The sequence below is a fragment of the Drosophila kikkawai genome, chromosome 3R (assembly GCF_030179895.1).
Source record: "Drosophila kikkawai strain 14028-0561.14 chromosome 3R, DkikHiC1v2, whole genome shotgun sequence".
Classification (NCBI taxonomy): domain Eukaryota; kingdom Metazoa; phylum Arthropoda; class Insecta; order Diptera; family Drosophilidae; genus Drosophila; species Drosophila kikkawai.
In genome coordinates this window covers 9,841,320-9,855,045 of record NC_091731.1, presented here as the reverse complement: position 1 = coordinate 9,855,045, position 13,726 = coordinate 9,841,320, and the positions used below count along the sequence as shown (strand labels likewise).

General features: G+C 41.3%; 1 protein-coding gene across 1 annotated transcript; it reads right to left on the bottom strand.

Annotated features, from left to right (window-relative positions):
- Positions 1 to 730: 730 nt before the first annotated feature.
- LOC108081478 (UDP-glucosyltransferase 2-like) lies at positions 731 to 2,348 on the bottom strand. The gene is made up of 2 exons (XM_017176675.1): positions 2,102 to 2,348; positions 731 to 2,037 (listed from the first exon to the last, which is right to left on the bottom strand). Exons 1-2 carry the CDS (start codon positions 2,346 to 2,348, stop codon positions 731 to 733), a joined length of 1,554 nt encoding a protein of 517 aa, XP_017032164.1.
- Positions 2,349 to 13,726: the final 11,378 nt, after the last annotated feature.

Sequence of the window (13,726 nt, the reverse complement as noted above, 5' to 3'; positions counted from 1 at the left end):
AAAATGTTCGTGCCCATGTTTACATACAAGCGTGTCCAAAATTTTCAAAAATTGTTATCATTTCTAGCAGCTAATGTAATGGCTTTAAGGATAAAAGTTGCTTGTAGTAAGCAGGGATCGCATATATACATTTATATATTTCCTTTTAGATCCTTCTCTTGTTAAGGAGACTCAGTTTGCTACTGGGACGAGGGAGCCACCTAAGCCGGTGTGCCGCTGCTTCCAGTTTAACTCTCATTTGATTGTCGTGGGAAGCAAATGTGAGTCTCCAATTCACGACCATTCCCAAATATCGGTACTCCCCGTATAGCGGAATCCACTGCTCCTGGATGAAGCCTTAAAGATGCCTTTTCCAGTCAACTCTCACTGTATCTGTGTAAAAAGAATTTATAAAAGTGCAAAACTACTGTCAATAAATGTGATCTGTGTAGTCTTATCGTGTATCTTATCTTGTAACAGTATTAATAAACAAATTGTAGCAATAAACAGAATTGATTAGGCAATCAACTGTTGACTAATCTAATTCCACTCTGCCGCCAAATATGTACAATCAATCAGTTTTTCATAGATAATCAGTATTAAAATTTCAAATGGGAGCTGTGTTCCCCGACTATTTGTTCCAAATATGTCACAAACAAACATCTGATTGATAAAATATATTAATTCATATTCGTATAAGATAAGTTTAATCAGAATTGTAAACAACAAACATGCCTTTTAAACAAAGACTCTATTGATTCTTAAGCTTATCTGCATGCGGGCACTTCTGGCTTTTGCCGCGCAGTAATTTATAAGATAACTTCAGGAGGATGAGTGCAACTAGCAGAGGCACACCGAAAAGCCCAGCCAAGGTGTCCAGGCTGTGAAGTTGAATGAAGGTGAGATCCCGGGATGTTGCTCGCAGGTGGGGAGCACCCTTGTGCCTAAGAACATACTCCGTCCACCAGATTGCTCGATCGAGAGCTGGCTCCGGTTGATCCCAATACAACTCCGAAATGACGGCCGATGCTTTGGCGTAGCTAGGATCTGTAAGGAGTGTTTTGATGGCTTTTTCCAATTCCTCTTGCTTCAGGTTATTGAGATCCAGTCCCAATCCAAATCCCATTCGCTGGGCACGCTTCACGTTCATATGCTGGTCGTAGATGCAAGGTAACTGCAACACCGGCTTGCCAAAGTACACACTTTCTGTGGTGCTCAACAGACCTCCGTGAGTGATGAACACCTTCACATTGGGATGGGCCAGGATGTCTGGTTGGGGATACCACTTCTTGATCAGTACATTCGCCGGCTTTCCCTGCAACTCATCAATCTCAAATTTCCATAGCACGCGTTGTTTCAGTTTCGCAAAGGTTTTCAGCAGAGTATTCCGAGTTTCCTGGGGAAGATCCTTGCTCTTCACATTGGATCCCATGGAGAAGTAGATGACACCCTCGGGAGAGCTCTCGATAAACTGTTTTATGTCCTCGGGCAGGGGCTTCGGGTTGTGGAAAATGTGCACTCCTCCGACCTCGATCATGTTGGGCAAGTAGGGCCGCGGATGGCTTAGGGAGAAGTGCTGGCCCAGCAGTATGAATGAAAAACTGTCCAAGACCGCAGTCATGGTTTTCTTGGAGTTTGGAAAGTACTTTTTGAACATCTTTTCCATAGCTGGCAAGTGAATCCAATGCCGGTAAACTTCCTGAACCACAGTTTCGTAGACATTGCTCAACCGTTCAACAAAGGTCATCCGATTGGTGCGGGGAGAGCTAGCAATTGCGTTATACGACATGGGAGATATGTTTCCCATAACCCCATCGACGTGGTTGTCTGTTCCAAAACTAGAGAATCCAGCCAGAGTGGCATTGAAATGCTGAGCAAATGCATACAGTGGTTCCATTTGGATCATCTCAGCCAACACCAGATCAAAGGTTTCTCCGGAGTTCAGCAGCTGCTTGACACTATCATCTTCCAGTGTTATCTCGGTGAATTTAGCCACAATATAATCCATTGCCTTAAGTTGCTGCCAAAAGAAAGGTTCATTGAGCAAACCCAACATTTCTGAAGTGTAGTAAATTATATTATATTAAGAAATTTAAAGTTAAATTTTAAATATGAAACTAACCGTCAGAGAATTCGTGACCCTTCATAGCCTCGATGAACCTCATGTTCGGAGTTGCCTTATTTCTGAAGGCATTGATCACTGTCACCTGGTGGCCCTTTGCGGCTAAAGCCTTCAAATAGGTCTCCATAAAGATGTACTGAGAGCGCCCTGAAAACGGAAAGGTAGCCAAAATCTTGGCACTCTCCATTTCCAGAGGTTTGACGCTCAAAGTGCAAAGCACCAACGCGATCACAGCCAATAGCTTCATTGTTACTCGACGAGTCCCTAGCAACGACTAACTGAGCGGATCGCTGAATTAACTTTATATATGAAGATATGGGAAGAGCCTTTACTGATACTGCGAGCGAGCTTACAAAATCGACTATTAATGCTTATGGATTAAATTTGCCTTCTCACCGCTAATACAAATAGGAAATAGTCGGCACTTTCAGAGCGGTTAGATTTGAACGAACAATGGCTCCCTAAGTTAGGATAGTTCAGGTTCTATGTAGCTGTTGTTTAGTTGCTATGTCGTCACCCGATCAATGCTCGTATCTTTATAGACTCTCCTTCAGGTTTGTTTTATTTGAAGAAATAGCACTTCCTAGAGCGGTCAAGAAACTATATTACATTTCGTTAGAAATATAAGAAAATGGTCTTTGATCATACGCTCCTCGTACGTAATGGAAGCAGCGTTTTGTCACAGATTTGAAGCCTTCTGCTTCATGCTGGTCCGAGGCGAAACGGTACGAATATAGCGTGTTCCGTTCGACTGAAGTGAATGGACCTGTTGGTAGTGATTAGGTAATATTATAATATTAACTGAAAGGTAAATCTTCTAAATATAAAATTAGAAGAGTCGAAAAGAAAGAAGATTTTAAAAAATTCATAAATAAAGATTAAGGAATTGGGTTACCTGTAATTTTTCCTGAGAACAAATTGATGGCAATAATTAAAAATAAAATCAGCTAATTTGACAATAATATATCTCTTAAGTTGCCACTCTAAGTTACTGTTACCGACTAAAGACCCGTTATTGCCTCTGGTCTCTGGTCCTGTAAATCTTTCAGTACGTAATTCGAGCGAATTAAAAATAAAAAACAAAAAATTTTATTTTGTTATAAAAGTTGAAAACTAAGAATTCAATTATTTTTTTTATAAGAATAATTTTATTATGAATTAAATTCTTTTTTTTTTTTAGAGTAAGAAAAGAACTCTTATTTTTATTGTAAAAATTTGAAACTGTTATTATCCATGGTAGTAAGGCCTTGCTAAAAAGCTTAAATAATTGTGTCTTGTAATCAATTTATTTTCTCTTTTCAACATCATTCACTTATTTATTATTCGATCATATTTTATTCGACATACTTTATATATATGTGCACAACTTTTGGACAGATGCGCCACAAGCACCTGCAGGATCCTTGAAAAGAAATCAACTCACACAAAAATAAGGCAAGCCAAACCCTAAATATATATACATATATGTATATCTACGGATAAAAAAGATGCCAACGTACAAAAGCATTTTTTTCTTTTTGTGCTCTCCGGTTTTGACTGCATATTTCATAGAAAAAAAAATACAAGGAAAACGCCTAAAAATAAAAATAGTCGTGGACGAAAAAAATGAAAATGCTAAACAAAGAAAATAAAAGCAAGCAGCCAGCTTTACAAAAAATGGGCGCAAGGCACAACTAAAAGCCAAAAGAAAAATGCCGCGCTTTGGCCAAGAGACGGGGTGTGGGGCGGGGGCGTGGTGGTCAGGATTCAGGGTTCAGGGGGTTAGGGGTCAGGGGTCACAGAGGGGTTCAGCTCGCATTATTTTGTATTACAGCAGCAACGTCCCCTGCACATTCAGCAGAGTCTCCCAGAAAGAGAGAGTGAGAGCAAGAGCCGACCCGGGCTCAGCTTGTATTGCAATTTTTCAATTTCAAAAACAATTTTGCTCTGCCAACATACGTGTGGTCAAAGATAAGCTCTGTAAATATATATAACAAAACAAGCAAAATGAATGCGGCCAGCGCGGAGGACTATAAAAAAGCGGAGCGCGCCATAAAAACCAAAAAGCGGCAGCCAAACCGAAAACCAAAGCCAACCGCAGCTCAAGCAGCTATTGCAGCAGCTCAAAACTGGCCAAAGCCAGAAAGGCGGTCAGTAGCAGCGCTGAAAAAAAAGCACGAAATACTTGGACTCGTCCTCGTACTCCCACTCCCACTCCCACTCACACTCGCTCCGAAAATAAAAATCCTATATGTATGCTGAGTGTCAGCTTGCCACACAGCGGGAAATTGCACAAAAATGAATTGTGTTGTGCAGCATTTAGTGCTGAAATATAAGTGACCTGCTGGGCGGGACAACAGAACAGGGATTTTTGAGTGGGAGGCAGGCGGCAGATCTCCCAGGGTCGACGTCGAGGAGCCGTGGCTTCTGGGGAACTGCCAGGGGCTTCAGCAGCTCGCTGCCCGGATTGATTGAATTTTCCCTGCATCTGCCATCAAGTCAAAGTTGCAATAAGACTGAAATGCCATTTAGATTTTCGCTCTTCATAAATATATATTCGAGTGTTGGAATGTTGAGGGGATACCCGAGAGATTTATATCTTATATACAGAAATAATAAATTAATTTAATAGATAATCTGTCTTGGATTTAAACTAAATACTCTAATTTAACCAAGTGAAACTATAAGTATATAGTTACTACTTTCCCATACATTGTTGGTATTTTAGTTTTATAATATAAAATATTCATGTAATACAACCCACATCTAGCTATAATTGTTGTGTATACATGCCCAGCATCCTGAAAATCAATGTCTGTGTGGCATCGAAAAGCGATAACAATTACTGCAGGTGCATGGCAAGGACTTGCAGCTGTTGCTAAATATGCTGGTATTGGTACAGAAGTGGCGGGAAAGCTCCTGCTGAGTCCTCTCACCGCATGCACAAAGCAGCTTGGCAAGGACTCAAGTGCATTAATGTTCTGTCCTGTGGTTAGCGCAATGCGTCGGAGTTATTACGGGCGCGGTGACTGACAATGGCAGCAGCATTGGGTGAAACGTAGACTCGGTACAAACTGATTCGAAAGCCACTAACCTGACTATTGCAAGTTCGATTTGATAGTTGGCTGAAACGCAGAAGTTAGGCCGCATTTAACGTACGATTCCTTCAGCAACACCATTGCGTATGGGTAATATTTTAGTGTTTCAGGAAATATATTCCAGAAAATCCGTATCCTAGCAAAACTTGCCCCAATTAAGTAAAGGTTTGAGCACACTTCAGTGTACTAAATTTAAAATAAAAGCGAGTTTGATTAATTCGCAGCCTGCCTTCCAATAGGACGCCCTTTTTGTGAGCGCTGAAAATCTGGTGAGCGTTGGGTGAGTTAGTGCATCGGCTCTTGGCGGAAATCGAATTCATTTGGGGCTTTGCCTGCCCTGCGGCAACAGTGCGTATGTGCAATGTGGCTTTCGCTGCAAGAGCGCCAAGCAAATTGACAAAAGCTTGGCGGCAGTCAGAGCGCCCCAAGGCACTCAGCGGTTGTTGGTGGCAGCGGCAATAACACAAAACCGCAAATCCCTAAGCCGCTATAACATTTCTCAAACGCTGCCAAATGGCGTATAGAAAAAGGGAAAAGGCAGGGGGCAATCCGAGGGGAAAGCGGAGCCAATCGGGGAATCGAAACCGGCGTAAGCCGCTAAAAGAAGCAGCTGCAACTGCAACTGCATCCACAGACGAGCCGAGCCAAGCCAAGCCAACTGGAGCATGGCGAAGGCAAACAAAGGCTTAGCGGGCATAAAAACAAAATGCGAAATGCGCTTCGGCGAAAGCCAACTCCCAATCGGAGCTCGACTCCGCGTCCAATCCCGACGAGGAGCAAATCAAAGCAAATACAACCCGCGATTGCCATTATCGAAAACTAAAGCAAAAGGACGCTGCGCTGGGCTGCCTTTGAAAACAGCAGCAAATGGCCCTGGCTGTGCTAGGAAAATGCCTCAATGAAAATTTAACTGCATTCAGTCCAAAAATCTCTAGGGTAGTGCTGCCACTTTGTATCTTTTCCGGTTAAATCTAGACTTTTTGAACAGATTAAATCGAAAAATAGTTTAACTTATTTGCAAGTATTAAATTTGTCTCTATTCATCTTTCTTTCTTTGTAAACCAAAGTATAATTCATATTAAAGTGATTAATAAATACAATAAAAACAGATTAATTTATTAGTATACATGTATAGTATATAAGATCCTAGAAATATGTAGATATTGTTAAATAAGAAATCCCACTATACAGAGGCATTATCATACCTTTACCAATATATATTCGTTAATATTTGAAAGGTCCTTGTTTGATTTTGCATTTCTCCTGGTAATGCAAATATTCAGTTAATAATATATTTAATATCTTAATATATAGAGATATAAACATATATATTTATATTTGCTTTGTCCCCTTTATGAAGTGGTTTGTTGACATCACTGCCGTAAGGCTGGGATTTTAATATTAAAAACCGCGTAACGGAGTGCAATAGAAAAAGAGAACCAGAACAGTGAGCTCGGAGAAGGAGTGGAGAAGGAGTTGGGCAGAAATGTAATAAAAAATTCGTTAAGGCCACCAATAAAATTTCTTTTTAGTCCAACGACCACAAAAAGTCAATGTCCAATGGTTAAAGGTAAAATGAATAAGTGTAGATGGAAGTAAATCAATGGCAAACATAATTTTAACAGAAAAAGACTATTTAATGTTCACTCTTAATGTGGCTTAGAGACGTATCAATTACACATTTTTTATTTTTTATAATTTAAAGTTGGTAGGCAGAATTAATGACTGAATTTTAATTTTTAATGTTATAGTTAAAAAAAATATATTTATAATTTTTGTTCAGAGAAGGATTTGTGGCTATTAATATTGCCTTGAAATACAAATGACATTTTATCAGTAAATGTGTATAGCTGTAAAGTATTAAACAACAACAAATTAAGGCTGCCTGCGATTATATCGACTATGTGTAGCAATAAAGAGGACTGTAGCCGGCCAGGCCGACGACGTTGATCACATTCTTGGCCAATGGCCCGGACTTCTCACTTCCGGCGAGGCCATCAAGTATGCAGCGCATACACGCGCACTTGCCACGCATGATGGGGCAAGTGGAGCAGTAACACAGGTGGCACCACCACCAACGGCATATCAAAGTCCACCGCCCACCGCCCGCCAGCCGCACCTGGCCAGGTAACTGAGTTAAGGAGAGCCCTGGCAGTGGCAAGAAGCTGCCTTTTTTGCTGTTCTTTAATTTGAAAAAATTGTCAAGCATCAAAATACTCTTAGAGCTCGCCTCAGCCCCGAAGGCAGTGGGAGCGTAGAAGGATCTCAGGATGGGCGAAGGAGACCAAGTTACTTGGCCAAGTTACTTGTCAGCCGACGCCGCCGCGTGCGGTGCGTGCAAATAAATCAAATAAATTATGGAAAAACGCAAGTAAAGTGTGAGAAATGGTAGCGCCTTCCCCACGCCCTGCCCGCAATCCATGGCCTATTCATATGCTTATGTTGTTGCCAAAAAGAAAATATGGAAAGCCCGACTAAAAGAGTGAACATTTCTGTTGGCAGCGTTGCAGCAGCAGTAGCAGCAGCTGGAAGGTAGAAAAAGGAGTAACAGCGAGCATAAAAAGTAGCAGCAACATCATAATCAACAGCAAAAAAATATTAATGGAGTTTTCATGTTTATAATGTCATTAGCTCACAAATGCTGCGGATGCTGTGGAAGCTTATGTTGCTCTGCCGTTGTTGTTGGTGTTGCACATGTGCCGTGATTCTGGGCCACATATTTTCAGTGATTTTTTCGCTTCGCTTTTCTAGCAAGGAGGTACGAGCAGTATCCTTGCGTCCTTGCGTCGCCGCTCCGCCATTTTGTCACTCTTTACGCGCACACAGAGACAGCCATAAACATGCAGCGCACACACAGTGGGGCACATCTATAAATGTGTGAACACTAATGTGCACATTATGTTGGGGCCATTATGCCGGGCACCCGCCCTTTGGCTCCTCAAAAGCCAAAGGGGGTGGAGCTTCCAAAAGGGGGCTGGGGTCCCCCAACTGCCCACCAGACCGTGCACAATGAGTTGCTGGCTGCCAGTTAGCAAGTAAAAACCCTTTAACTCATTTGTTTAGCTTAGCATGGGAGCAACAGCAGCAACTGGGGGGATTCCCCTCATGTGTAAAACAAGAGGCGTGCGAAATAACGTTTGGCTTTGGAATAAAATGGGAAATGCTTGATGAATACTTTAAAGGGGGAAGTATGTTTGCCTCTATTGGACTACGAGGGCTCGGAAATGATTAATATTATAGATTGATTTAAAACAATCTACTGAATTAAGTTTAAGAGTTATTTTAGTTTAAAAAATGCTTTGATTTCATTTTACTTTATGATTTTAAAATTGTTACTTTAATGAAAAACAGCTAAACAGCGCTCTTAATTCATAAGAAAAACATTAATAGAAAGAGCAAATATTGTTTTTGGACATTTTGAGAAACTTATTTATTTAGTTATATAATTTCTTCGCTTTTTATATATTTTCTTACACTTTCTATTCCCTAACTAGTTTCAGCAATTTGTACTTGAACGATATTCACTCAGAATTATGATAAATATTACGAATTGAATGACCTAGCCCCTTTTTTTGTGGCGCTAAGACCTAATGTATTTTCAAGATACATATTTTATCAACATGTAAAAGACATTTTCATTCTGCGGCTCAAGAAAGACGTCTGTCTACAGAAAGCATATAGAAATTTTGTGCCAATTCATTTCGCCTTAAAGCACCCCTTATCCCCCCAGAACTAAACCGAAAACTTTCCGCTTCGTTTCGCGACGTTTTTCTATTTTATAATGATAACATTTTCATGTTTTACACTGTTGTAATGCCTGGCATACGAGTCCCAAAAGCGTCATCCCTCCCCAAACAATGTTTTTATGACGTCATTTACGGGTTAATGTATGTGTGTGCGTCATGGTTGATTCATTAATTTTGAGAACTTTGCAAAACTATTAACAGCAACAATCTTTGCACAGCAGTGCCGAGATTTGCCAGCTGTGGTCCCCGAGTTTTCGTTGTCAATTAACATTTTGCCATGGATCGGAGGCGCACGAATGCATTATTAAAGAGCTCAATCAGCCTTGGCCGGAAGCGGAAGTGAATTTCAAGTTTTTATTTCTAGACTTCCCATGGGAAAACTTTTTTCGGGGTAGAAGTCGCGAAGGAAGAGAAAGTGCACGTTTACATCCGCGTTTAGTTCGCCTTTGTTTGAGGCCAGCAAAGTTAGCGCATTTCATTTATTCATGCCTCCTTGACCAGGCCCCCTTTCCCTTGCCCTCGCCGGTTGCGCTTTCCCGTATTTTCCTTTTCTTGACGGAACCAAGGAAGAGGCAGCATGTCGTGTCCTGTGCTAAATGTAATTTTCCGTTGTTAAATCCTGTTTTTCAAAACTTCTTTTCAAAGTGCAAAGGAAGTCAACTCGAGCAGACAACAAGCAAAACGAAAATGAAACAAGCCCTGAGACAAACGAAACGGAATAAAACAAAACCAGCGGAGCTACCCGGAAAATATCAGACTGTTGGTGAGAAAATAAATTACTTGGCACTCGTCATCACCTTGCTTCGCTGCTGAAGTGGTGACAGCAACAGTTTTTCCAAACTGAACTTTAGGGGAATTTAAAAGGAAAAACAACAGCAATTTAGCAATTAATTAAACTGTAGATGCATTATTTTAATTAACTTGCCATATATGTAGAATCACTACAGAAATAATCAGAAATTTGCCATTAATGGCTGGCTCTATTTTCTTCATTTGTATAAAACTTTAATATTTTTTTATACTACATGTAATATACGTTTATAGATCGCTCATAAATATAGTTTTCTTTTTTATATATTATTTTATATTTTTTCGATAAAGATTGATTTGTGGTCTTCTATATAAATACTACATGAATAAATAATTTAATCAAATAAATTATACATAAACACATTAATATAAATAACACACTCACCATTTGTGACATTCACTGCCCCGTTTTGAAAGAGAATTCGGGATATTATAATTATTCTTGTGAGAGAATGTTTGCCCTTTTGTGAGAATTATGGTCCAGCTGGATGGCAAGTACGGTTCAAAGCCACGCCCAACTAATTACAACTTCTTATGTCCCGCAACACATTTGCTTTAATTAAGTTATTTGGCCCGCCCCTCGAGGCTTCATTTTCGCTGGCCAAAATGACAAATGTTCGAGGGGGAACGCCTACCGAAAATAACTTTACAGCAGCGCGGAAGCGGGCCATAGTTTTTATGGTTACGTACTGAGCACTGAGATCTCTGTTTCCCTCGCTCCTGACTGACAGCCCCTCCTCTACGACTACTCACTCTGTCCCCGAGGTCTTTGTCCACTTGCCAGGAAAACAAATTTACGGCATTGCTTTTAGTTGTTCCTCGTTATTGTTGTTGCACATTTGAAATGTACATAATAATTCACGCTCTCGGGGCTGGCAGGGAGAGGGGTGGCGGCCGGGATAGGGGGCCACGGCCACGCACAAATCTACGCCAAAAGTAAAGTCATAAGAAAATGCATAAAACATGCCCAACATTCGCCGTCAACGTCGCCAACACTTCAGCTGCCTGCCTGCCTGCCAGGCAAAAACTTTTCTCATCATCAACCACAAACAAAGGCCAAAACAATGGGAGAGCGAGCAGGATGGCCAGACGGTAGCAAGCGAAGGGGGGAAGGTCGAGGGGAATCCCGAAAAAAGCGGAGACCCGAATCGGTGGACCAGGCCCAAAACATAAATTGCTGCAGGACAGGGCAGCATCAAAGGGAAAGAGAAAGTGGGAGAACCTGGTGAACACTGGAAAAAACTTCAAGTAAATTGATATTTCAATTGAATATTATTTACCGATTTTAAATACTTCATAGTTATTAGAGTCTCTATCTCTTGAAATTGAATCATAAGTAGCTTATTATTGTTCTTACTTATTATATAAAAAAAAAAAAAAAAAAAAAATCAAAACTATTCTTTCATATATTTCTTACTATGCAGACAATGGCATTGCCACCCAACTCCTCCGCCTTTTGCCACGCCCCACCGGCTAAGCCACAACAACTTTGCAGCAATTAAGCCTGAGGGCGAGCTCTGACATTGGGCCCAAAAGCGAAGCAACGAGGCGGGGGCCGAGAGCAAATAATTTTTAATTGTGCTGCACAATGCTGTAAAATTAATTCATATTTTTCACACTCAAATAAATTGCTGTTGACGCGACAACAACAGCTGCAAGGAGCAAGGGATTGAGAAAGGAGAGGAAGTTGTTGTCGCCGTCGCCTGCTCAAGAGCGTAAATAATTACATTTTCTTTGTGCTCTTGCCAAAACGTTGCAATTCCTGCTGCTGCCCCTTAAACTGGAACCCAACCCAAACCTGAGATCCCCAACCTACTCCTCCTGCCAGTTGTTCTTCAGTTGCTGCAACCTGTCACTTGCCGGCGGCGAGAACAAAACACAACTGCAGCAGCAGCAGCAGCAGCTTAAGCTGCGCGGCATACATGGCGTATACGTAACGTAACGTGCTGGGGGAGCTGCAATTTCTTTAATATATTTACGCCCAATGCTTGTAGCAAAACAAACAATGACGCATACAATTTATATTTAATTATGCGCAAATTAGTCTGCTCTGCCCCACACACACACACACAGACACACACAAAAACCAAAGCAGTTGGAAGTGTTGGCACATGACAAACACTCGCAACTTTTTGCTCTACCATTACCATTACCATTACTATATGAGCCAGCGAGTAGTTCGAAATGCGGGTCCTGGAATTGCGAGTTGGGTTTTTGTTTACGGTTCAGTTTCGGTCGGATTTTACGCTAATTTCCTTCGCCCGTTCATTGCGTCCTTGTTGCATTTTTTGTTATTTTGTACTCCGAATTGCATGTTGGCGAGTAATTTGCCCGGGCACCTTATGAATATTCAGCAGCCAGGGGAAGGCGGTAGCTTACAGTTATGACTTTGGCCAAGGCATCTCCGTCGCCGTCTCCATGCACTAAATGCCCGCCGTAATCTATCCGTTTAAATTATTCAATTCCTGTGCCCCGGCTGCTGTCAAGATTTGAACACCTCACGAGTCGGATGGCCCGAAGGCTGCCACGTGCCAGGATTAAAAGCTCTCTGGGCGATGGGCTAACTGTGCGTATAAGCAATTAATAGAAGAAGAATTAAGGAACGGACGGAGCCGGAGATGAAGGTGGATTGGTGGAAATAAGGAAACGAAATTTAAGGAATACAAAAGATGGAGGAGGGTAAGGTATGCTAAGGGATTCAGCGAACAGAGATTCCTTTATTCGAAATAACATTGAAGTAACTTTGCAATAAATACAAATCAAAGCTCCAAAACTCTTCAAAATTCTTCAGTTTTTGAGTGCTTGCAATATCAAAAGTAAAGAAAATTATGTTTCTGAAACATGAAATATATCCCTAGCAGCTCTTTAATAAATCGATGCGATGCTCCCAAAATATTTAAATATTTTCTGTGCGCAAATTGTTTTGAGAAGAATCTCTACGCTGCTGCGGAAAACTTGGCCGAAAAGTGCTTTAGTCGGCAAGAGCTCTTGCCGTAAAGAGTTTAACAATTTAAGTTGTGCAAGAATCTCCACAACTTTGTCAATCGAATAGTTTTGCCAGCGCAAACTTAAAAGGCACACCTCCCTCCGCCCGCTCCCCATTTCCCGCCGTCTTTTAATTTTCCCGACCAACATTTGCACACTCATTAAACGCTGCACATCAAGTTGGTAGTTGGTCCCCGAAGCCCGCACAATTTATGGCGGTAACAGCGAGTTGCATGCCTCCGTAATTAACTTGTTGTACTCGCCTCGCATGTAGCCAGCAGCAATGCGTCGCATATAGGGGCTGCAGAACGTACAGGTGGTACTGGAATATTAGTATCAGTATTTAGAAGGGATCGTCCAAATACTCGGAACTACAGAGCTTCACGGAAGAGATGGATACGATACCTTATAATCCTTTTTGAAGGTCGTTTCTTAAATATAATAAATCGACTTAAAGGGTTTTTTATTTTCTTTCTTAATTTTCTTAATGCTATAAATTCACATTTTCAATCTATACAATTCTAAATTCACGACCATTTTTAAATTAAAACCTTCTTTGATGAATTTTTCTCCATATGCCAATGTAAACGAAATTTGCCAACTGTCGCCGGCAAGGCAAGGGAAATACTACACAGCGGAAAAACCACCTCAAAACAACAACTGAGTGGGGTGGAATGGGAAAACATGGGAAATGGGAAACAGACGGGGGTTTCCGACGAGGTCGCTGCATGCATGTGAATTGCTGAATTGGGTGCGCCACAACAACACACCAAACAAGAAGCCCAGCGACAACAACAAATCGTCGCGACAAAAAAAGTGCTTGAAATGTCTGTGACCTTTAAGGGGGTCCATCAGTCGGTGTGTGGAGAAAGGGTGGGTCTTGAAATTCCCGCTCGAAAAGGGGGACCGTCAAAGGCGCAATACCTTCGCAGACGACTCCTTTGGGTAATTCAGTTGCGAATTGTTTGCGTTGGCAGACGCATTACACAAATGAGAAAATGAATTAA